This window comes from Aspergillus puulaauensis, chromosome 4 (genome assembly GCF_016861865.1).
Source record: "Aspergillus puulaauensis MK2 DNA, chromosome 4, nearly complete sequence".
NCBI lineage: Eukaryota > Fungi > Ascomycota > Eurotiomycetes > Eurotiales > Aspergillaceae > Aspergillus > Aspergillus puulaauensis.
Genome location: NC_054860.1, coordinates 4,041,585 through 4,066,882, shown reverse-complemented (window position 1 = coordinate 4,066,882; position 25,298 = coordinate 4,041,585). Strand labels below are relative to the sequence as shown.

Here is a 25,298-nt window from a genome sequence, read left to right as displayed (position 1 = left end):
ATGTAAATATTTCATTAATAAAACATTACTACAATAACTCTTTCACCGTCCGTTATACTAAATCATCCTTCCATCTCATCATCCACATCATCGTCATCATTATCATTGCCTTCCTCTTCTTTCCGCTTCGCAGCTGACTCCACAGCCTCAGCCGCCGCCTCCATCATTTCCTCCTGCTCAATCGCCTCTTCCTCACCTTCACTTTCTTCCTCTTCTACCCCTTCTCCCTCGCCTTCGTCTTCTACATTCACTCCACCCTGCTCTTCGTTTCCACCACCACCATCACCCCTCCCCTGTTTCCCCCTCACCATCTCCTTCCACGTCAATGCCCCCTTAATCGTACTCCTAATCTCCGTCCCAAGCATCATAGCCGTAGCCGTCGCACGCCCAGGATCAAGACCAAACCCAGCAAGCCCCGTTGCAGGGCTCGCATGGTCCGGCAAGTCCAGGAGCGCCGCGTACTCGGAATCATCGGTGGTGCGCCCTTCATATAAAGCCAGGATCTTGTGCCTCATTATGGCTTTTAGCTTGGCCGTCGTGCCATTGCCGTACCACCCATCGACTGTGGTGTCGCAGGTTTTGCGGAGGAAGTTTGCTGGTTCGGGGGAGGGGGAGAGGATGGATTGGAGGAGCGGGTCTGTGATATCGCAGAACATCCACATTCGGCCGTCTAGCGGTAATGGGGGTTGACCAGTGAAGAGGTGGGATGTTTCGGATGTTGCAGCTTCGGGGTTGGTGAGGTCGTTGGGGCGCGGGAGGAGCGTGTGCCGGCGACCGCCGGAGGTGTCTCTGCTCTCTCTGTTGTCGCGGGCTGTCTCGGAGGTTCCGGGGAGGATGCGGAACATTGTTGTTTGGTAGATTCGGGAGGATGGGTCGGAGCGGGGATCGTGGCCGAAGCGGATGATGGCGTCGCGCCAGGGGCCAGAGCGGAAGATGTACCCTGCGTAAGGGACTGCATGGCGGAGGGCGTAGCGCTGTTCGATTGTGCTGAGGGAGTTGCGGAGGGCGCGGCGGGACCAGGCCGGGCGGGACTCGAAGCGGGAGAGGACGATGGAGATTGTTTCGCGGAGGACGGGTTCCAGGGATTCGATTGGGGGGCAGTTGGGGCGTGGGGATGAGGGGACGGTGGCGACGTCGAAGGGGACGAGGTGGGTGAGGACTTTAGCAGCTTGTTGGGTGTTGACTGTTGTGATGTTGCCGGAAGTGTCGAGGGTTTGGCGAACGGTTGGGTTTTGGCGATAGAAGTAGTTAAAGGGGATGTCTCCGTGGCTGAAAGAGGGAGGAGGGATGAGGTCGACGTTTGAGGTGGCTCCTTTACTCATATCTAGGTCGAACTCTTTCATCTTTTCGAAATCGAATGGCAATATCTTCTCACGGAACCGATTGACGAACGGGCTTTTGGTGGTTGAGAAGACAAAGTCCGGCATCCCTGGTATGCTTAGCTGCTGGACTTGACGGGTGACGGAGCAAAAACATACCTCGAAACACATGCGTGCGCTCAACTGATCCAACAGGCTCAACCTGGTACTTCCCTACGTTATCACGCAGGCTCCGCATGAACTGGCGCGCAGTAGGCCGTGGCGGCCCATCATGAGCCTCAGAAGCTGGATCATCGGTGAAAGGATCATTCGAACCCCTCTTTCGCTTTCGACCTGTCCGCTTGGGGACGGTCACTTGGAGAAGAATGTTATTCGAGGCCGAGCTTAGAGACTGCATTGGTCTTGACATTGCGTCCTCTGGCCGAAGCACAAGGTTTGCCGGAGTATCCGCCTTAGGCGGGTCAAGGGCCTAGAATCGAGTCAGAGAGGTCACTAGATGAGGCTGGAGAACACACTTTGATAATTCCCGCCTTTCCTTGAAGCGTATCAATGGCCTTGTCAACGTTCTTGATAATGGCAGGATGCTCGATGGAGACGATACGACGGGACGGGACGCTGTAAAACGGCGCAGTCCTCGTGGTGTGATTCTCTGCCATGGTGTCTAAGCTCAGGGTGCACTGTTTAATGCACTGTCCAGGGTTGATTGATTAGATATGGATATGGAGAGATGAAGATATCTATCTCATCGACTGGACGATGTAATTGGCGCTGTCGTCAAGAGGGCAGTGTGATTATATCAAAATAACACCACCGTGTATAGGGTAATATAAAGCACCACTACCTTCGAGGTGGTCAACACATTCACACCACAGACTGCGACATTTCTTTCTCTTGACGATTTGGTGCATGTATCGTCGAGAATGCTGGAAGCAAACAGGACAAACGGGATAAAGATGGCAATGACCAAGGCAGTAAAGGCGGTACCTCCTGGCAGAATCGATCCCAGGCATTTCCCTTTTCGGCCAGCTCCAGTCAGTGTTGCTCTGCAGGGCCACGCACGGGGCTTCCTGTGTTGCATCTGTACAACTTTGCTTGCAAGGTTCCTCGTATTTCTCAGAATCTAGACCCTGTGATATTGCCCCTGCCAATTGCCGTGCGTAGCCAATAGCTCAGAACTCTCGGTGACCGACATGGATGGCCGGTGTTTCAATACCGACCACCATGCACTCTATTGGGCTTGAGAGCAATCACTTTGCGAAACAGGCTAACCTCAAATATTCATCGTGATATTATTATGCTTTCAAGGCAAAATAAGCTCTCTGCTGCTGACAAGCGACACATATCATGCCCCATTACCCCAGTCATTGAGGGGCTTATCTATAAGTATAGAAACCATCAGCCTTTTGAAGACAAACAATGCGCCTTATTGTAGCATCGGGTTTAATCTGCTTGTGCCCTCGCCAGGGGTTCAATATCGATGTTTCCCCTTGTGCAGTCAAAAAAGCAATACTTTGCCCCTGGCGAGCTGATTGATGTGATTTGGGTGCCTCCACACCAACATGACTGGGTATTCAACCCGAGAATTACTGAATCTCGTCTTCTCGGCCTATCGCTTATTTTCGAGATCGATAACACAAAGTCCCCGAGATGAACGAGCATGGACATTGTCAGGCTGCGCGGGCTGACCCGCCATTCGTGGGCAGAGTTCTTTGTTCTCCTGTCCGGCCTATCGCACAACATACCTGCAACCTTTAAACAGCCCAGACCGCGCCCTTTCTGCTGGAAATCCTAGGACCAACCGACTGCTCTCAGAGTTCGCTTTCGACGAAATAATGGCCAGGCAATCTACTTTGCTGCTTTTCGGCGGCCTTTTACTCTGTGAAGCTCTCACGGTTCCGCGACATGCCACCCCGGTATCCGAGCGATATATTGCGTCGCGCGAATACGATTTCATCATTGCTGGAGGCGGCGTCGCCGGACTGACTGTAGCCGATCGTCTTACCGAAGTTCCAGATGGTAAAGAAAAGAGTCCAGTGAAGCTCAATAATGGAAGCTAAACGTGGTAGTGAGCGTTCTCGTCATCGAATCCGGCGCTGTCGACCGTGGCGAAGACTTCGTTTATATTCCAGGGTCCTATGACCTTGTGCCGTACAGCTGGCCTGGCTTGACGAACGAGCCATCCAAGGAATTAAACAATCGTGTCTTCGACTCGGTTGTTGCGAGGGTTGCTGGGGGCGGCAGCATTGTAAATGCTATGATTTTCTTGAGGTATGTAGAATTCGATACCATCACTAGGGCTCATGTCTAATCTGAAGCGCAGAGGCACTTCATTGGACTTTGACGGCTGGGAGTCGCTTGGGAATGATGATTGGGGTTGGGAGGGTATGCTACCATACTTCATCAAGGTGAGTGCCCCTAAAGAAACTTAGATTTGTTTCTTACAGTGTTTTCTTCCAATATAGAGTGAGAACTTCACCGAGCCAACCCCAGAGCTTGCCCGTGAAGGAAATCTTACATGGGATGATTCCGTCCGTGGGCATGACGGACCCGTTCAGTACACATACCCAAATTACATATACCCTGGACTTGGTTAGTCTTCCATCATCTCAGCTCGATACTATACAATCCATATCACCTCGCTAAGTCTCGCATGGCATCACTAACTTTTTATAGGCGTGATTCACGATGCTGCCCTGCATATCGGTTTGCAACCAAGGCTCGACCCAAACGCAGGAGAGAACACTGGTGTTTTCAACCAGCCATTCGCCATCGATGCAACTACTTGGACCAGAAGCTCTGCAAAGCGAAACCACTACGATCCAGCTGTTAACCGTCCCAACTACCATTTCCTTTCGAACACAACTGTAGCACGGGTACTCTTTGACGGAACTCAAGCCATTGGTGTTGAGTATCTCCCTAGTGCAGGTGGCCAAACATCCCGCGCGTACGCTTCTAGAGAGGTACTTGTTGCCGCCGGTGCTCTTCATACACCTCAAATCCTTCAGCTCTCCGGGGTTGGTCCCCGCCGTCTACTTGAGTCACTTGATATTCCAGTTGTGTCGGACTTGCCCGGGGTTGGATCTAACCTGCAGGACCAGACGACTTTCCCCTTTGTGTACACATGTTCGTATTTGACTTGATCCACCTTACTCTGGCGTGTACTAACCCGCTACCTATTAGGGGCGAACAGCCTCACTCCCAATGCCACCACTTTCCTGACAAATACTACCTTTGCTGAAGAACAACGCGCGCTTTACGATGAGGGTCTCCCAAGTGCGTGGACTGTCACCGGAGCACTTGCGCCCAAGTTCGCCTTTATGTCCTACGAGGACGCAACCATAGGCACAGCATACGAACGAATTCTCGCCGATGCCGAAGCTCGCGATCCGGCGGAATCACTGCCTTCTGATGTCGATCCCACAGTTCTCGCCGGTTATGCCGCCCAGAGACAGCTGATGTTTGATGAGTTCCGCGACCCAGGCCTATCCGTCGGTGGTGTATCATGGAATACCGACGCAAACGTCCAGGTCTTTAACGTAAAGCCTTTCAGCCGGGGCCACGTCTACATCAACCGAACGGACCCGCTTGCAAACCCAGTCATCGACTTCCGCACAGCCAGCGACCCGACCGACTTTCAATTGCACATTGCCCTGTTCCACAAGCAGCGCGAGCTGTTCAGCGCACCTTCTCTTGCAGCCCTAGGTCCCACTGAACTGGTTCCAGGCCCCGACGTGCAGACAGATGAGCAAGTTCTCGAGACAATGAGAGAGATTCTGCAACCTTCTAACGGACACCAATGTTGTTCGGCGCCCATGATGCCCCGGGAGCTCGGTGGAGTACTTTCCTCGGAGATGAAAGCATATGGCACCACTAGGTTGCGGGTTATTGACATTAGCCATTGGCCAAAGGAGCTTGCTGGCCCGCCGATGGCGTCCATCTATGCTGCTGGGGAGAAGGTTTGTTTTCCTGAACTTTCTCATGGGTGTTTCGCTAATCAGTATAGGTTGCGGATATTATCAAGGCCGAATATGGCTGGCTTGAGTGAGTTAGATGCTTTAGAGTCTTTTAAGACAGGTGCGGTTATAGACTTGGCTGTAATGTACTGTGGACAAGGTAATGCGTATATCATTATGTATGAATGTATCGTCCGACCAAAAAAGTATGTGCAACACTAGATTAGCGTATACTAACCTGATAACCTGGTTTAGCTGCCTTTCTCTCTCTACAATTCACCCCGTAAACCAAAGAACTCTTTGCGTGTTCGTGTTATGGGCCTTCCTCAACCCTCCATGTCAGCTGGCGATTCGTGATCCTGGAAAGCTCGTATCGCAAACTAGAGACCCATTGGGTGGGTGCATTTCAGCCCAGCTTGGCCTCCAGATTCGGTCCATAAGATTCTTGTTCAGATACGATGGAAGCGATGTACTGTGGAGAGTGTTACCGGCCACTCAGTAAGCACACGGTATTAAGCTAAATCCCGCCCAGCTTCCCTCTTTTGTTTCTCAGTCCAGTCACTTCAATTCTTCACTCCTCCCCAAATTCTTTCAAAGTATTAATCTTCCGGTATCGATATACTCGGTTTGGGTGTCTATCCTGATCTGGTAGGTATCGTTTACTAGTGGGTGCTCTTCGGGGTCCGAAGGTTAGCCAGCTTCAACACTATGTTCTAAATTGTCAGTAAATGCACCATGTAAGCTTCAGGCAGGTCATCAAGACCCAGCGTGATGTATCTCACGTCGGACAAACGTTTCGTTCGAGTCGGATTCGGGGTTCAACACACCACTCATCGAGAAGCGTACTCGGGGTCAGACGCAACTCGCAGATTCTATGGCAAATTAAGCCATAGCAGCAATCAATATGCTCCAATGCCAAGTCCTCCGCGTCTATAACTGGCCAACATGAGTCGGCCCTCTGTTACTCCTCACTCCCTTGTTCTCTAACATGGTGTAGCATCGGATTCCGTACGAGGGTGTGAAAATTGTCGCTTTTTCCTGCCTTTCCAGTAGTGTACAAAGCCCGGTTCTTTTTCTCCAGTCCTGGTAACACTTTTGGATCCAGGGACTTTTCGACAACTACTATAAGAGTTTTTTTAACAATGACAGCTACCAACGGGTTCTTTTCTCACAAAAGATCGTTGTCAGATGGAGGCTATTCTACCCAGGCGTGGAGGGTTCTGTTTCAGACTCTACCCTCTCGTGGGCCAGATACAGATGCCTGGTGGCGGCTCACCGGAAGACATCTCGCGGTTCTCCTCGATGCCGCAGCATATCCCATAGAGAAGCAGTACGAGTGCCTTCTATACCATTACCACTACGCTGTGCGTTTCCCCTCTGCGATGACCATACTTCGCCGCTGACTAGAAGCCGTAACTAGGCACCTTACCTAGGGCCAGCACCCCGCGACGGCAGCTCTCCAACGCAATGGAAGTCGATGCTACAGCTAGATGGCACGCCATTTGAATTCTCGTGGAAATGGAATACCCCAGGTGGAGAACCGGATGTCCGCATCGGCTTGGAGCCTATAGGGCCTATGGCAGGAACAACGTTGGACCCTTTGAATCACTCAGCGACACGAGAGGTCCTCCATAAAATATCTTCTGCAGTACCAGGCGCTGACCTCACCTGGACACATCACTTCCTTGCCACTTTGTTCGATCATGATTACGCTAAATATGCCGAGGAGGCGGCGAACGGTGCTCTCATTGGCACCAGCTTGATATTTTCCCTTGAGTTTCTACGCGACTCGACCGGAGTCAAGACATACCTTCAACCGCGCATGCTCAACCAGCATGGATTCCTCGACGTCCCTCGCTGGGAAGCGTCCTTCCAGAAGCTACACCCAGACGCTCCCTCCCGAATAGCCCTGCACGAATTCATGTCTACCAACGAGGAAGGTAAACTTCTGAAACCATTCTGTCTCAGCATCGACAACTGCGATCCCACCAAAGCCCGCATAAAATGGTACTTCAACAGCCCACACACCAAATTCACTGCCATCCGCGAAATCATGTCCCTCGGAGGCCGCATCGCAAGCACCGACACTCGAGAGAAACAATTCGGCGAGCTCTTCGACCTCCTCAAGACACTAACCGAACAACCCGCCGATTTTCCAGAGGATTCTGAGTTCCCATTCGCCGCAAACAGCAACTCGAATATCGACTCCTTCGCCGAAATGCCGGATATGCTGAAAGGAATCGTATACTTCTTCGACATCGCCCCCGGTAAATCCCTCCCCGCGATCAAGATCTACTTCCCCGTGCGCAACCATTGCCGTAACGACCTGGCCGCTACTCAGAATCTCATCAAGTGGCTCGATTCCCGGGGGCGCGGGAAGTACGGCCCTGCCTTTTTGCGGGCGCTTGAGGCTATTGCGGATTATAGGCGCCTGGATGAGGATGGCGGGTTGCAGAGCTTCGTCAGCTGCCAATTCAAGAGTGATGGTAGTCTGGACCTGACGTCGTACTTTAATCCTCAGGCGTTTCATTCTGCGAGACTTACGCATCGGCGGTCGACGAGGAGAAGGGGGGATGATGGAAGGTGGTAGGTGGCAGGTGGTTTGTTAATCTAGGGTTTTTGTTGCTAGGCATGCTTCGGCTCTCGTGCAATGGCAGCCTCGACAGGCCATGGTCAGGACAGAAGATATTGTATTCTCAAGATCGTATTGTAAATGAGTTAAATCCACGCGCGCTTGACTATCCAGGATGATAATAAGAAAAGTATAGAGAAATGAGTGTGTCTAGTTCTTGACCGCAGATACATTGCCATGCAATGTCAATATGGCAATCCAAGCAACTTCGTACTAGTATTCCGTTTGTCCACTAGTAACTATGCACTAGTTAGTTACATTTCCTTCACAGGAGGTTAGGTAAGAAGACAGCACAGGATGTTAAACACTGACTAAACTGCATTTGGTGTGTAGTCATGTGATGCGCTAATCCATTTCAGGATCTGCTGTTTTGAGGTTCATCTGTTGACCTTCGCCAAGGCTGTATATATTGATTTTCTGAAGATGATTTGAATGGAAATACCATTATATGCATAATTACATACTTTGCGATTATCCTGTGTAGATGCTCTGGGCAGGGTGGGATTTTGAGTGGGCTGGTTGTAAAATGTTGAAGCGGGCGCAAGTATATATTGTGTTCTGGCTGAACTACAATGCTCTCTCCTGTGGGCTGGTGTACTTTTTCTTGGAAATGGTTGACATCATCCAGGCTGCCATTACACTCCGGTCTTATTAGAATCCAATATTAACAAATATAAATAACTACGCTGCCAGGGAACGATTTTGTGTGGTCGGGCCAGGTCACATGATCGCGGCGGCGTACGCCAACAATAAACATGAGGCAACCCAGCATTCAATGAAAATTGATCAGTAGACAGGTAAAAGCAGGCTGGGTTCCTGATCCTTAATTCATACTAAACTTATTTGCGTCATAAAATTAGCCGAATGGTACAAAGTGCTTTGGAATCCTTGTACGGGGCTGAAGTAGTGTCAGGACCCCTTACAGTGCCTTGATAATGCCAGCCATCGCTGTTGGAAGCGAGAGTAGAAATAATTTTTAGTTGAGCCGCTCTCAATATCCTCACTTGCCCGTCCAGATCAGATTTCGCAGCAGTTGCAGGCCGTGGTTGAGCGCGGCGCTTCCCCAGGCAGGAGTTCAGCCAGTTCCAGTTCCACGAGTCCACAATACCTTACCGTCCGAGCGCCCTTCAGCCACAGCCCGTCACCACCATCTCCTCTCGTGATAGCCTGTCCATTTTCGACGCCGGAATCATCATCAATGCCCTTGTCCTTCCTGCGCCCCCAGTCTCTCTCAGCATAACCGTCCCCGAGTGTTTGTTTGTGGGTTTCCGATCGGTGCTTCGTGAGTTCCAATTCAGTCGCTGGGGCTCTTGCACCCCGCCTTCTCTCATAAGCGACACGGAAGTCGATCCTCTCCAGGCCTGACCGTCTCGCGAGCTCCCTCCTATACCGCTGCGAACGCGCCAGCAACTGAGCCTGAGCGTCCGACCGATTCCCAGCCCTGCTTCTACCAATCGTCTGTCCTCAAAGCCCCTCGAGGTGAGCTCCCCTTTTATACACCTTATACTTTCCCGTCCCTCTCGCGTGCCGGGGGACGTCCGTGTTTGCCCCCCTGTTACTACCCTCCTTGGGCTTGACCTCCTCCTCGGCCACCCAACCTCGTGCTGCGCTGGCTGCAAGCAATGTTCCAGCTTCTCTCCACCATCAATCTCCCTTTTCCTGCCTTCCTCGATAATTCACCGCCCTGAAATTCCGCCAATGTTCCTTTCTGCCCGCAGATGCTCATGTGTTCACTTTCAGGCCGACAGAAACAAATCCCCCTCTAAGAGTTGTCCGATCCGCCAGACCGCATCCGCCCCTCCCCCCTCCTGCTAGCGTGTGGCATCTTGCTGCACTGGCATCGAGAACCAGGTCCGAGTACATGTGGCTGTTCGATTAGTGGTTACAATGAAGGGTTTCAGACAGAGAGTGGTGAGTTTGTTGTCGTTTTGCGGGTCATACAGTCCTCGCTTGGCTGCGCTTGATCACCCCCGCTGGGCGCTGAGCTAAACTAAATGTCCTAGCACGAGCAGTTGTCGAGAGCGAAAGATAATAAGTCGTCGAAAAAGAAGGATCCGTCGCAAGCTTCCTCGCAGAACCCGGCCAACCTGGGCATCCACCAAGGCCAACAATCCGCCTCTCCCAACCAGGTCACCCCGACGTCGTCTACCACATCCGTCAATGATATTAGAGGAAAGGCCCCTGAAGATGCTTCGCAAGCGGGAGCGTACCCTCCGGGTCAGTATTATGCCGCGCAGGATGGAGGTGCCGTTAGTCAACCTAACGGAGAACCAGGTACTCCCACAAAACAAGGGCAACCGATGGCTCCGAGTGTGGTGATCAGCCCCAGCGCACCGGTAAGTACTCAATTATAATCCAAGTCTCCTTTCTCGCTTGCGTCCTGGCCGGCCATTGCCTTTATTCTTTTTGCTGACTGTGAATCGCTTTTCTTATAGCATGCCCCTCCTCCCGGCGCCGCTGAGACAATGCCAGGAGACCTGGCCCCTCCCAGGAAGTCCCATGTCTTCGATCGCCTTCAAACGACCCCGAAGGATATGTCGGAGGGTATCCGGACTCCCAAGCGCCAGCATTCGTCCCGATTTGATATCTCCGACCAGCGCCAGAGAGAGTTGGAAAAGCTTCCCGGCTTTCACGAAGTGCCCCCGAACCGCCGCCAAGAACTCTTCATGCAGAAGATCGATCAATGCAACATTATATTCGATTTCAATGACCCTACGGCGGACATGAAGTCCAAGGAGATCAAGAGACTGGCACTCCACGAGCTCCTGGATTATATTGCCAACAACCGCTCGGTCATCACAGAGCCCATGTATCCTCGCGTGGTTGAAATGTTCGCAAAGAATCTGTTTCGACCTATTCCACCCCCAATCACACCCCAGGGTGAGGCATTCGACCCGGAGGAGGACGAGCCAGTTTTGGAAGTCGCTTGGCCCCATATTCAGGTCGTTTACGAGTTTTTCTTGCGGTTTATCGAAAGTCAGGACTTCAATACAAACATCGCAAAGGCTTACATCGACCATCATTTTGTGCTTCAGGTAATATTTCTATCCTCTGGCTGATTTTAGGAAGGTGTACTGATTATTCATCAGTTGCTAGAGCTGTTTGACTCCGAAGACCCGCGAGAGCGCGATTTCTTGAAGACTACCCTTCATCGCATTTACGGAAAGTTCTTAAATTTACGCTCATATATTCGACGATCTATCAACAACGTCTTTTTCCAATTTACATACGAGACCGAGCGATTCAACGGTATTGCCGAGTTGCTGGAAATCTTGGGTTCCATTATCAACGGCTTTGCTCTCCCGCTGAAGGAAGAGCACAAATTGTTCTTGACTCGAGTTTTGCTTCCGATGCACAAAGTCAAGAGCCTCAGCATGTATCACCCACAGCTGGCCTACTGTATTGTCCAGTTCCTCGAAAAGGACTCAACGTTAACAGAAGATGTGAGTAGCTTTTTTGGAGATTCCTTCTTATCCTTTTCTCACGGCTTTTAGGTGGTCCTCGGTTTGCTGCGATACTGGCCTAAAACCAACAGCACCAAGGAAGTTATGTACCTTAACGAAGTGGAAGACATCTTCGAGGTGATGGACCCGGCGGAATTTGCTAAAGTTCAAGAGCCACTCTTCCAACAACTGGCCAAGTCGGTTGCAAGCCCTCATTTCCAGGTGCGTGCTTTTAGTTATTGCTGAGTAATTACCCAGGAAACTCATTGATTTTATCCTAGGTCGCCGAGCGTGCACTTTACTTCTGGAACAATGAGTATTTCTGCAACTTGGTCAGCGATAATGTTGAGGTCATTCTGCCAATCATGTTCCCTCCCTTGTTCGAGAACTCCAAGGGTCACTGGAATAGGTACGTGTTTGCTTCTGAATTTGTATGGGCTTACTAACTTTCCGCAGGACTATCCATAGCATGGTTTATAACGCGATGAAGATGTTCATGGAGATTAACCCTCAGCTCTTTGACGAGTGCTCACACGAATACAACGAAAGGCAGAATAGCGCCGACCTGCGCGAAAAGGCTCGACAGAGCCGATGGGAAAAGGTCGCTGAACGGGCTGCGGCTCGCCAGAACGGTGCTCCCCTGCCGCCATCCACGTCGACGGCTGAAATTCCCCTGCAGCTGGACGACATCGATGCTCTCACTCAGGAAAGCCAGAATAGACTTCATTCGCTGAAACTGGATGAGCCTAGTCCCGCAAAGGACCGAAGGCCTCGAGAGGGCTCCATTACTTCGGTAAGTGCTGAGCATGTTTAATCGCTGGCTAAGTCATGACGATGAGAGCTGCAACCCCCAAGCGGAACATTTTGAATTGCTATTATTTTTTGTTATTCTCTGCTAAGCGTTTTTCGTTTTATGTACAGAAAGCGTGATTCTAACCTTGGAACGTTCTCTATTCCAGAGACGCCGCCGTGGCTCCCTTGAAGGCGGTGGACGGCGACGAAGCAACAGTGGCGGTGGCAGCGAGATTCGAGCTCGGCGTCGAGCCGTTGGGTCTGCGGCGGTAACAGGTTTGGCGCGAAGCAACTCGACGAAATGATTTGCTAGTTGGATACTAGGCTCCTTGACGCTGATGACTCTCGTGTTTATCTCGTTGTCCCGCTTTCAATGTTTGCGCCACCCATAGCCTTGCACGCTCTCGTCGCCTCATCTTTCCCATCTCATTTCCTTATTTCCAATTCTTCTTTTGTGTACATGGCTTTTGATATTCTTCTTCTCCGCATGGCTGGTCAGACCACCGAGCCAGCGGAGATTCTAGTTGGACTATTAGAACTGTGTTCGGGTCTGGAAAACGGGTGCTAATGGCGTTTCTCCTAATCGACATTGATGTCGATGACCTCTTTTTGATGTTTATAACATGAATACTCAAGGCATAGCCTGATATTGACGTTCATACTCTTCACTTTAGTTGTAGCCCATAGTTGTGAATTTCGCGTTGTACCTGGCACGTGCCCTGAACATACCATAGAATGTTACTGGCTATCTAGACGCGACCGCCTTCACTAGCGCGTGATGCGCGGTGAGGAGAATTATTGATCCGAAAATTACCTGATTAGGCCTAGTGTTTCGTTCGGGGTCTCTGGCCTGCCCGCGTTCTGTTCACTGCTCTCAGTTCTGGCTTTTGTAGGCGTCGATTTGCGCGATCTTGACTTTGCATTTGAGCTTTCCTTAACCCACTCAACACCTCGACTCCTACATTCATTTCCTCTTACCCTCCTTACTCGCTCTCCGCTCCCTATATTCAGCTCCAGTTTAATTTTTAATGACGTGACGATTCCGCTGCCCTGATTCCGTCCTTTCATATGCGACACTTGCCCGTTCCGTGTGAAGATTAGAGCTCGCCTGCAGGAATCGCTCTCCCGCCTATGCCTACCACGCACATTCGTACGAGCGCGGGCTATTAATTGGAGCCGGCCTGACGGCCTGGCAACTTCTTTTCGTCTTGTTGAACCTGCTGTGAACTCCGCCGAGGGCCAGCCGCAGTAGCCATGGAGCGGAACATTGATATCTATGCCAGCAAGCTGGGGGATGAGAAGCTGGGTATGTATATGAACAAACAAATCTTGCCGATTGGAAGGGATAGCAAGCAATACCGCAACCATTTTACATTTTGGTGCTGACCATACTGTCGTTAGATATGAAAATCCGAGCCAATGTTGCTGTCGAATTGCGCGATAACATCGAGCCCCTCTGCTCGGGTGCAAGCTACCCGATATTTCTTTCTAAACTATGGCCGGTGTTCAAGAACATCCTGAGCGGCGAACCGGTGTTTACGAATCTGTCTCTGGAACAGGTGAGTTGCGACTGTTTTGTTTGTACCTGCTTGACGGTGCCCCTGGGTTGAGACTGATGGCTGGGGACTGGCATAGAAATTACGAAATTGTGTCCTCGAAACCTTACACCGACTGCCTACGATGTCCCCCGATGTCGAGCCGTATGCCGCCGATATGGTTGATCTGTTAATGGACCTTGTGCGGATCGAAAACGAAGAGAATGCGGTTCTGTGTATGAAGACTATAATGGATTTGGAGCGGAACCAGGCGAAGGCGACGAACACAAAAGTACAACCGTTTCTCGAATTAATCCAGGAGATGTTCCAGACGATGGAGCAGGTTGTCCGTGATACATTTGACACCCCGAGTCAGGCGACCCCGTCGGGTATGCCCTCAACTCCTGGTGCCTCCGTCGCGAATTTCCAGTCCCCTCGACCCAGCTCGCCCGCTACTTCCGTGCCCGACCTCGGCGCCGAACAGCAGACATCAAACAATGTCCTGCTCAAAGGCATGCACTCGTTCAAAGTACTTGCGGAGTGTCCGATTATCGTCGTCTCCATTTTCCAGACTCACCGGAATTCCGTCTCAACCAATGTCAAGCTCTTTGTACCATTAATTAAAAGCATTTTGCTTCTGCAAGCGAAGCCGCAAGAGAAAGCTCATCTGGAGGCCGCAGATCAGAAAACCATTTTCACTGGCGTCTGCAAAGAAATTAAGAATCGCGCTGCCTTTGGAGAGTTTATAACCCTCCAGGTCAAGACCATGAGCTTCCTCGCATACCTCCTCCGACTCCAACCGCATCAGTTGCAGGATTTCCTTCCTACTTTACCTTCAGTGGTTGTACGGCTTCTCCAAGACTGCCCACGAGAGAAATCGAGCGCCAGAAAGGAGCTTCTGGTTGCAATTCGGCATATTATCAACTGTACCTACCGAAATATCTTCCTGGATAAAATTGACGAGCTTTTGGATGAGCGAACTCTGATTGGTGATGGCCTGACAGTGTATGAGACAATGAGGCCTCTGGCATACAGCATGTTGGCGGATCTCATCCACCATGTTCGGGAGCATCTGAGTCGCGATCAGATTAAACGGACTATCGAGGTGTACACTAAAAACCTTCACGATGAGCTCCCTGGGACCAGTTTCCAAACAATGAGTGCCAAGCTGCTCTTGAACATGGCGGAGAAGATATCGAAATTGGAAGACAAGCGAGAAGCTCGCTACTTCCTGTTGATGATCCTTGATGCAATTGGTGACAAATTAGCAGCCATGAACCACCAATTCCCCAACGTTGTGAAGCTCCACAAGCTATACCAAGCCACCAAGAAGGAAGAGCCGGGCCCGGAGAAGTACCTGGCTGACAAGGATCAGCCGCCTGATTGGGATGAGATCGATATCTTTTCAGCATCCCCTCTCAAGACGTCAAATCCGCGAGACCGTGGAGCTGATCCGATAGCCGAGAACATCTTCCTCTTCAAGAACTTGATCAACGGCTTGAAGAACATCTTCCACCAGCTCAAGAATTGTAACCCTGACGATGTTCAAATCGACCCCGCGAATGTTCCGATTAATTGGTCTGAAGTGTCGTACGGTTACAATGCGGAGGAGGTACGGGTTATTAAGAAGCTCTTCCACGAGGGCGCTCGAGTGTTCAGATATTATGGCGTTGACCAGCCGGAACCAGAGGTTAACTTCTCGTCGCCTTTCGATTTTCTCACTAGCCAGTACACGGCTCCTATGCCCCGCGAGGAGAAGGAACTTCTTGAAAGCTTTGGAACAGTATTCCACTGCATTGACACCGCAACTTTCCACGAAGTTTTCCACACAGAGATTCCATACCTTTTCGACCTCATGCTCGAGCATGGTGCTCTACTGCACCTACCTCAGTTCTTCTTCGCCAGCGAAGCAACTTCTCCTGCATTTTCGGGAATGGTCTTGCAATATCTCATGGATCGCATTCACGATGTCGGAACCCCTGATATGGCTAAAGCTAGGATCCTTCTCCGGATGTTCAAGCTGTCTTTCATGGCAGTGACCCTCTTCTCCGCACAGAACGAGCAGGTGCTACATCCCCATGTGTCTAAAATTGTCACCAAGTGTCTGGAGCTTTCAGTGACTGCGAGCGAGCCAATGAACTACTTCCTTCTTCTGCGCTCTCTATTCCGCAGCATTGGTGGTGGTCGGTTTGAGCTCTTGTACAAGGAAATCCTTCCTCTCCTGGAAATGCTTCTCGAGACCTTCAATAACCTCTTGCTTGCTGCGAGGAAACCGCAAGAACGGGACCTATACGTTGAGCTCACGCTTACTGTCCCCGCTCGTCTAAGCCATCTCCTTCCGCACCTCAGCTACCTCATGCGCCCCATTGTTGTAGCCTTGCGTGCAGAATCTGACCTTGTGGGACAGGGATTGCGAACACTGGAACTGTGCGTCGACAATCTTACGGCTGATTACTTGGACCCAATAATGGCTCCTATAATGGACGAATTGATGACTGCGCTCTTCGATCATCTCCGACCGCATCCCTATAACCATTTCCACGCGCACACAACCATGCGGATATTGGGGAAGCTTGGCGGGCGCAACAGAAAATTCTTGAGCCACCCTCCGGACCTCACTTTCGAACAATATGCAGACGATGCTCCTAGTATTGATGTCAAACTTATCGGTCCTAGCGAAAAGCGGCCATTCCCCGTCGGGATTGGTATCGACCTCGCTGTTGCCAAGTTGATGGAGGTATCGAAACACCAGTCGGATGCGTACTATAAGCAGCAGGCGTTCCACCTTATCTCGTCACAGCTCAAACTTTACATCGGATATGAGAATATCCCTGATGACATGGCCTCTCTTCTGCGCTTGCATGCCAATGATCTCTTTGAGAGCAAAACTTCCGCAATGGCTGATATCCTTGAAAAGTCTGAGCGTTCCAGTTCGATCCCCAAGAAGCTCGGGCAGGAGGGAACGTTGAAGAAGCTTCTTAAGGCCTCTATATTCGCGACAACCCTTCCAGACCTTGCACAAAGTGCAACTGCATTTGTCGCCGATGTTTGCAAGCACTTCGCCATGGTGGAAGTTGGACGCTCTCTTGCACAGGCGAGACATACCCGCAGGCCATTTGATGTCTCTTGTGGGGAAGGTGCAGTGTATCTTGACTCTCGAGTTTTCGCCGAAGCCGTCGTCGAATCCCTATCTTCAGACGACGCCGAAGTTCGCGATGCAGCCACGGTGGCCCTACAAGTTCTCAAGGATGCTGCTGTGACCATATTTGGATCCGCTGACAGAGTAACGAAGCTGCCATTCTTCCAGCACCTTGGTCGTGTTTTCTGCCATAGCTGTCATAGCGAGGAATGGTTCACCAAAGCCGGCGGTAGCCGCGGTATTCATCTCTACGCCACTGAGCTGGATCTCGGTGACGCTTGGCTTTTTGAGAAGCAGGCAGAATTCGTGCGAGCACTGACATATGTCATCAAAGATACACCTCCGGACCTCCCTGCCAGTACTCGTGTACGTGCCCAAGACACACTTGACTTGATTCTCCGACGGTGCTGCAAGAACATGTCCAAGGATGATCTCAAGAATGAGAAAAGCCGTCTCTACTCGCTGTGCGGGTTCTTCGTCTATGAGCTTTCTCATATGAACAAGCATGTCCGTGAAGCATCCCGCCGAAGTTTCTCCACTATCGCTGAAGGTTTGGGATGTGAATTGCATGAACTCATCTTCCCGGTGAAGGATCGTCTTCTGCAGTCTATATTCAACAAGCCTCTCCGTGCACTGCCATTCCCGACGCAGATTGGCTTTATTGATGCAATCACCTTCTGTTTGAGCCTTCGCAATGACATAGTTACCTTCAATGAGCCGTTGAACCGCCTCATGCTCGAGTCTCTCGCGTTGGCTGATGCGGATGATGAAAACCTCGCGAGTAAACCAAACGAGTTCAAGAATGTCGAGATGATTGTGAACCTGCGTGTTGCTTGCCTTCGCCTCTTGTCAATGGCAATGAGCTTCCCTGACTTTGCCAATAATTCGCAGAACACGAGCCGTGCTCGTATCATCTCTGTTTTTTTCAAGTCACTTTACGTCAGATCACCAGATGTCATCGATGCCGCAAATGCTGGTTTGAGGGATGTTCTTACTCAGACCAATAAGTTGCCCAAGGACCTGCTTCAGAACGGCTTGCGCCCAATCCTCATGAACCTGCAAGATCCGAAGCGGCTGAGCGTGGCGGGTCTTGATGGCCTGGCGAGGCTGCTTACCTTGCTCACCAATTACTTCAAGGTTGAGATTGGAGCCCGTTTGCTCGATCATATGAAGGTCATTGCAGATGATGCGGTCCTGCAAAAGGTCTCATTCAGCCTCGTCGAACAAAGCCCTCCCATGAAGATTGTGGCAGCTATATTTAACATCTTCCATCTCCTCCCCCCTGCCGCCACGTCGTTCATGGAGCACCTTGTCAACAAGGTTTTGGACTTGGAGGATAAGCTTCGCAGAACCTCGAGCAGTCCCTTCAGAAAGCCTATGGTCAAGTATCTCAATCGGTACTCGAAGGAAACGCTGTCTTTCTTCTATGCTCGCTTCAAGGATGAGCGATTCGGGCGCTTCTTCGGTCAGATTCTTACGGACCCGGAAAGTGAGGCCCTTCGTGCTGCAGTTGTTGCAGACACGGATGGCTTTATGACTGCTGCCTTTGGACAGGAGCAGGCTGAGGGCAAGAATACTGCTGCCATTAATGGTATCTATGCTGTCCACGCAATCTCATTATACGCGTCAACAAAAAACTGGCTTGTGTCTCATGCGGACCTACGAAGCAAGGTCCTTGCGTCTGCGCGAGATCTCCAGCGGAAGTTGCGTAATGATAAACTTCAACCCAGCGAGCGTCTGAGAGTCGAGCAAGCCGAAGATCAAATTATGAAGATCATCACTATCTACCTGTCGGAGTCGATGCAGGACCTCGACTTCCTCTTCGAAGTGATTGATGGATTGTCTGCAGGTGACCTCAAGCGGGGCCTTGAATTCCCGAAATTCATTTACCATCACATCATCACCAACGAGTCAATTGACTACCGACGATCCGTGATAATGCGTTGCCTTGATCTCTATGGCCAGCGTTCATGCTCGCAGAAAATGAAGACCTACGCATTCCGCCACCTTGTCAACCCGATCTTCGCCATGGACGTTCAATTGACGTGGGGCAGCTCCGCTGATGGGCCGAAGCTGATGGACAAGAGTATGACCGACTCTATCCAGAACCGCCTTTGGAAGCCGCAGGTTGCAGACCTTAGTGAAGAGTCAAGCCAGGCAGGTGTTGATCACTCTCGCATGGAACTTCTTCAGCTATCTGCACTGTTGATCAAGTACCATTCTGTTACTGTACAAGATTCACGCAAGGATATCATCAAGTTCGCTTGGAACTACATTCGTCTGGAGGACATCATCAACAAATACGGTGCCTATGTTCTCATCAGCTATTTCATCGCACATTACGACACGCCGTTCAAGATTGTTGTCCAGGTGTATGTGGCACTCTTACGGGCTCACCAGAACGAGGGCAAAGCACTTGTGACGCAGGCTTTAGATGTGCTTGCTCCTGTTTTGCCTCCCAGGATCCTGTCGGGCGGTCCCCCAACGCAAACACAGGACACGAGGTACCCGCTATGGGCTAAATGGCCGCGCCGTATTCTTGCCGAGGAGACTGCCAACCTTCAACAAGTCATGAGCATTTTCCAATTCCTCGTGCGACAACCGGACCTGTTCTATGAATCTAGAGAGCATTTTGTACCTCTTATCGTTCCTTCCCTAAGCAAGATTGCATCTCCGCCAAACAACCCTTCGCACGACAGCAAGAGACTCGCTCTTAACCTGATTAACTTGATCTGGATCTGGGAAGAAAAGCGGGTGAAATGCAGTAGTCCTGCGCCCACGCAAAATGGTGCAATGGAATCGCCAAACGCGAAGAAGCGTAAATTAGATGACGCCCAGGGCACATCTTCCCCTTCTCCTGCCATCGCTCCGCCTGGCTCGCGTGAGCGATCCGAATACACGGTTCCTGCTGACCTGCGCGCTGCTTTGACAAAGTATCTCATCAACTTCATTACCACATCCAACGATAGGTTCCAGGTGCCGGCCGCCCGGTTCCGTGAGCTTCAAACTTCCAAGACCCAAGGCCCGGTGCACTCGAGTGAAATGCAAAAGAAAGCAGTTGGATTGCTCAGGAATCTTATGTCACCACCTTATTGGGGTGACCTGAACATTGAGCTCTACCCGAAGGTTATTGAACCCATCCTTACCCAAGATCGCGGCGACAAGCCTATTGAGAAGTATATTACGGGTATAGTGAATGCTTTGCAGGTTGTACGCATTCTGATCGCATCCAAACCGGACGATTGGGTTGCTGCGCGCGCCCCTGCAGTTCAGAAACTTTTCGAGAAGCCACTCCGTTCGGACAACCCGGAGGTGCAAGATTCTCTCCACGGCCTAGAGACAGATATGGACATTGAACCCAAACTTCCGCCTCCCGTCCACCGAGCCCTCAGTGCCCTACCAGATGACCAGCCAGAAGACGAAGATGCAATGGATATTGAACATTCACCCTCCGAGTTTGTTACGTACCTCTCTGCGATCGCAACCGAGACCCTATCCGCCAATAATTACATCTCGAGTCTGAATATTCTCTGGTCACTCTCCAAGAGCAAGCCGGCAGAAATGGATTCCCATATCCCACAGGTCATGAAGGTATTCTCGCAGAAATTGGCGAAAGACCATGTCGCAGGTGCTGGCACAAACGGCCAAGCTCAGAATGGGGCTAAGCCTGCGGAGGGTGCCCCAGACCCTCAAGAATACGAGATCGGTGTCGACCTCATTTTCAAGACCATTGAGTTGATATCGGTCCGTATGTCTCATTTGGGTGAACAGCGCCGCCCGTTCTTGAGTGTACTAGCCCAGCTTGTTGAGCGATCCCAAAACGAGGGGCTTTGCACCAAGGTATTGGATATGGTCGAGACTTGGATCTTCCACTCTACTGAATCATGGCCTACCCTGAAAGAGAAAACCGCCGTCCTTCACAAAATGCTGCTCTTTGAAAACCGACAGACGCCCGACATGCTACATAAATTCCTTGAACTTGTGATTCGGATTTATGAGGATTCGAAGATTACTCGAACTGAGCTGACCGTCAGGCTTGAGCATGCATTCCTAATTGGTACGCGAGCCAAGGATGTGGAGACGCGAAATCGCTTCATGACTATCTTCGATCGAAGCTTGACGCGCCTGGCAAGCTCTCGGTTAAGCTATGTATTGACTTGCCAGAACTGGGACACACTTTCCGACTCGTTCTGGCTCGCGCAAGCTTCGCATTTGATCATGGGCTGTGTGGACATGACCGCTCCAGCTCGTCTCCATCCTGACGACTTCACAGTGTATCCACTCTCATTTTTGTTTGGCAATGCTGAGAAGGACCCGCGTCGTGCGGAGATCATGGTCGACAATCAATTGGAGTCATTTATCGCTGAGCGCAAGCGATTTCTCGGTGAAATTGCTGAGGTCAAAGCCCGTGACCTGATCGAGCCCCTCACTCAACTCCAGCACACCGACAACACTACGGCTTACAACATATGGACAGCGCTCTTCCCGATGTTCTGGTCGATTCTATCGCGGGAAGACCGCATCGATCTGGAGAAGGGTATGGTGAGCCTCATCACGCGCGAGTACCATCAGAGACAGGTGGATAAGCGACCAAATGTCGTCCAAGCGCTGCTTGAAGGTGTCGTTCGTGCAACTCCTCGCTTCAAGGTCCCTCCGCACGTTTTGAAATACCTCAGCCGTACCTACGATGCTTGGTATACGGCCGCCACTTATTTGGAGGAATCAAGCATCAACCCGATCATCGACACACCAACCGTTCGCGAGAGCAACCTTGATGCATTGGTGGAAGTGTATGCCGGCTTGCAGGAAGACGACTTCTTCTACGGTACTTGGCGAAGACGATGCAAGTTTGTGGAAACCAACGCAGCCCTCTCCTATGAACAACAGGGGATGTGGGATAAATCTCAGCAGCTCTACGAGAACGCCCAAATTAAAGCCCGTTCCGGATCAATGCCATTCTCTCAAGGCGAATACTATCTATGGGAGGACCACTGGCTCATTTGTGCGCAGAAACTGCAGCAGTGGGATATTCTTAGCGACTTCGCTAAGCACGAGAACCTGAACGATCTGCTTCTAGAGGCTGCCTGGAGAAATATTGAAAACTGGCAGAGCGAAAACAACAGAGAGCAGCTCGAGTCTCTTGTGAAGTCTGTCTCCGACGCTCCTACTCCTAGGCGTACCTTCTTCCAAGCTTTCATGGCACTTTTGCAGTTCCACAACAAGAAGGAGAACATCCTGGAGTTCAATGGTGTTTGCGATGAGTCAATCCAGCTATCCATTCGCAAGTGGCTGCAATTACCTAAGAGTATCACCAATGCCCATCTTCCAATCCTGGAGCACTTCCAGCTTCTGGTCGAGCTTCATGATGCGAGCCACATCTGCTCTAGCTTGTCACAAACCAACGAGCGCAACCTCGACACCAAGTCTGCAGAGCTGAAGTTGCTCCTTGGAACCTGGCGAGACCGTCTTCCCAACCTGTGGGATGATATCAATGCTTGGCAAGACTTGGTTACATGGCGACAGCATATCTTCCAGCTTATCAACGCAACGTACCTTGGATTGCTGCCTCCTCAGACGAACAACGTCGCCAGCAACTCGTATGCGTACCGAGGATACCACGAAACAGCCTGGATTATCAACCGCTTTGCTCATGTCTCCCGAAAACACCAAATGCCCGAGGTTTGTATCGCCCAGCTGAGTCGCATCTACACTCTCCCGAACATCGAGATTCAAGAAGCGTTCTTGAAGTTACGCGAACAGGCCAAGTGTCACTACCAAAACCCGAAAGAACTTAACAGCGGACTGGATGTGATTAACAATACGAACCTCAATTATTTCGGCGCGCAGCAGAAGGCTGAGTTCTACACCCTCAAGGGTATGTTCCTTGCCAAGCTGGACCACGTCAGCGAGGCCAATGAGGCTTACGGTGTTGCTCTGTATTACGACTTAAGACTGGCCAAGGCGTGGTCGGAATGGGGTCAGTACAGTGACCAGCGATTCAAGAGCGATTCCAACGACTATGAGCTTGCCAGCAATGCTGTCAGTTGTTATCTTGAAGCTGCTGGACTATATAAGAGCTCCAAGTCCAGAAAACTACTTAGCCGGATCCTATGGCTACTCAGCTTGGATAACGATGAGGGTGCGATCGCGACTGCCTTTGAGAATTTCAAGGGCGAAACACCTGTCTGGTACTGGATTACCTTTATCCCCCAGTTACTGACAAGCCTGTCCCACCGCGAAGCTCGCCTATGCAAAGCCGTGTTGGTTAAGATCGCCAAGCTGTATCCTCAGGCTCTCTTCTTCCTCCTTCGTACCAACCGTGAGGACATGCTCAATGTCAAGAAACAACATGACCAGAAACAGGAGAAGCTCAACCGTGCCCGCCAGCAAGCTTCCCCGCAGACCAAGAATACACAGGGTGCGAATTCTACGCAGAACGCAACCGGGACTCCTACTACTCCGGCGCAGAGTTCCCCTAATCGACCTGCCAGTCAACAGCCTCCACAGAATCAAGCCCAGGCGCAGGGACAGACGCAGCCTCAGCAACAGGGGCAGCCCCAAGCCCAGGCCCAGGTTAATGGTCAGAGCCCCGCCCAGAAGCCTGCACAGTCTCCGGCTTCTGGCCAAGGTGCCGCGCAAGGCCAGCCGCAACAACAACAGGCACAGGGACAGCAACAACAAGGACAGCAACAGACAAACTTGCAAGTTCCTGGACAACAAGGGCAACAGAACCAGCCGGCACAGAATCAGACTACTGGAACTGAGGGTGAAAAGGAGCCCCTTAAGAAACCTTGGGAGTATTCTGATGAGATCATGTCCGGTCTCAAAACGGCATTCCCCTTGCTTGCTTTGTCAATGGAGACGATGGTTGATCAGATCCACAAGAACTTCAAGTGTCCGCCTGATGAGGACGCATACCGTCTCATCGTCGCTCTGCTGAACGACGGCCTAGCCTACGTCGGCCGCATGCCCGGCTCGTACGCGCAGGACTTCAAGCTCCCCCCGGCGACTGAAGCGAATATCACCCGATTTGCCGAAACAATTCTCCCGGCTCATATTCGCAAGTCTTTCGAAGCCGATTTTGTCATCAAAAAACCCACCATGTACGAATACATCCACAAGCTTCGCCGCTGGCGTGACAAGTTCGAGGAGAAGCTTGACCGCCGCCCTCAGGTTCAATTCCTCGAGACCTACTCCCCACACCTGAGTGAATTCCGATTCCTAAAGTTCGATGAGGTTGAGATCCCGGGGCAATATCTGCAGCACAAGGATAAGAACCAGGATTTCATTAGAATCGATCGGTTCTTGCCAGACATTGACCTCGTACGCGGTATTGGGGTCTGCCACCGTCGCCTTAAGATCCGTGGCCACGACGGCAGCGTCCACCCGTTCGCTGTGCAACATCCTGCCGCGCGCCACTGCAGACGCGAGGAGCGGATCCTGCAATTGTTCCGCATTTTCAATGGAGTGCTGGGCAAACGCAAGGAAAGCCGCCGGCGCAACCTGAACTTCCATCTGCCTCTCATGGTTCCTTTGGCTCCCCACATCCGCTTGGTCCGCGACGACCCGTCATACATATCCATGCAGGGTATTTACGAGGACTACTGCCGACGGGTTGGTTTCAACAAGGACGAGCCTGTTATGTTTACAATGGAGAAGATGAGGGCTTTGGCAGAGACAAAACAGAATGTGAGTAACTTTGCGCCTTTGTATTCGACCACTACTAACGATTTCCAGCGCACTACCGAACAACAACAAGTTCTTCGGACTGAGATGCTCACGGCCATCCAAGAGAAATGGGTTCCTCCTACAATGGTGCTGGAATACTTCCAGAAGACCTATCCCAACTTTGCGGACTTCTGGCTCTTCCGCCGCCAGTTTGCTTATCAATACGCAGCAATCGCCTTCATGACCTACATGATGCACATGGGCAACCGGTACCCGAACAAGATCATGATATCGCGCTCGACTGGTGACATTTGGGGATCCGAGCTCATCCCTATTATCAACCCGAACAAGGCTTTCTTCTTCAATCCAGAGCAGGTGCCTTTCCGCCTCACTCCCAATATTCAAACCCTGATGGGCCCGATTGCAACTGAAGGTCTCTTCGCTTGCGCAATCATGGCTATTGCTCGCTGCCTGACAGAGCCGCGCCATGAGCTCGAGCAGCAACTCAGCATCTTTGTTCGTGATGAAATGATGTTCTGGGCCACTACCCATCACCGTGATCGTGGCGTCCTTTCCGCACAACAACTTCGAGACTTGGTTTACAACAATAGCGATATCATTGTCAACAGGGCCATCAGCCTTGCCAGCCCACCGGAAGGCAACCTACCTGCAAACCAAACCACCATTGATCTCATCTCCAAGGCTGTGAACCCGCAGCACCTGGCCAACGGCGATGCTTTGTGGATGCCGTATCTCTAAGCTTGCCGTGCCTCTTCTCTATTGTTTTGTTTGGCGTTTTGTTCTTTAGGTCGGCTTG

General features: G+C 51.2%; 5 protein-coding genes across 5 annotated transcripts; 4 read left to right on the top strand and 1 right to left on the bottom strand.

Annotated features, from left to right (window-relative positions):
• Positions 1–62: 62 nt before the first annotated feature.
• TFC1_1 (transcription factor TFIIIC subunit TFC1) lies at positions 63–1,975 on the bottom strand (the record flags this gene model as incomplete). The annotated part of the gene is made up of 3 exons (XM_041704775.1): positions 63–1,429; positions 1,479–1,788; positions 1,835–1,975. The coding sequence occupies 3 exons, from the start codon at positions 1,973–1,975 to the stop codon at positions 63–65; spliced, it is 1,818 nt and encodes a 605-aa protein (XP_041557327.1).
• A 1,176-nt stretch (positions 1,976–3,151) lies between these two features.
• Positions 3,152–5,364, top strand: APUU_41576A (GMC family oxidoreductase; the record flags this gene model as incomplete). Its single annotated transcript, XM_041704774.1, has 7 exons — positions 3,152–3,335; positions 3,386–3,587; positions 3,640–3,724; positions 3,782–3,908; positions 3,993–4,442; positions 4,500–5,275; positions 5,323–5,364. The coding sequence occupies 7 exons, from the start codon at positions 3,152–3,154 to the stop codon at positions 5,362–5,364; spliced, it is 1,866 nt and encodes a 621-aa protein (XP_041557326.1).
• Positions 5,365–6,414: 1,050 nt separating this feature from the next.
• APUU_41575A (uncharacterized protein) lies at positions 6,415–7,862 on the top strand (the record flags this gene model as incomplete). The annotated part of the gene is made up of 2 exons (XM_041704772.1): positions 6,415–6,636; positions 6,693–7,862. 2 exons carry the CDS (start codon positions 6,415–6,417, stop codon positions 7,860–7,862), a joined length of 1,392 nt encoding a protein of 463 aa, XP_041557325.1.
• A 1,929-nt stretch (positions 7,863–9,791) lies between these two features.
• On the top strand, positions 9,792–12,277 carry PPP2R5D (protein phosphatase 2A regulatory subunit RTS1; the record flags this gene model as incomplete). Its single annotated transcript, XM_041704771.1, has 8 exons — positions 9,792–9,815; positions 9,908–10,240; positions 10,340–10,939; positions 10,994–11,347; positions 11,399–11,569; positions 11,629–11,756; positions 11,804–12,140; positions 12,269–12,277. The coding sequence occupies 8 exons, from the start codon at positions 9,792–9,794 to the stop codon at positions 12,275–12,277; spliced, it is 1,956 nt and encodes a 651-aa protein (XP_041557324.1).
• Positions 12,278–13,393: 1,116 nt separating this feature from the next.
• On the top strand, positions 13,394–25,240 carry APUU_41573A (histone acetyltransferase TRA1; the record flags this gene model as incomplete). The annotated part of the gene is made up of 4 exons (XM_041704770.1): positions 13,394–13,445; positions 13,541–13,698; positions 13,775–24,502; positions 24,551–25,240. 4 exons carry the CDS (start codon positions 13,394–13,396, stop codon positions 25,238–25,240), a joined length of 11,628 nt encoding a protein of 3,875 aa, XP_041557323.1.
• Between the last annotated feature and the right edge of the window lie 58 nt (positions 25,241–25,298).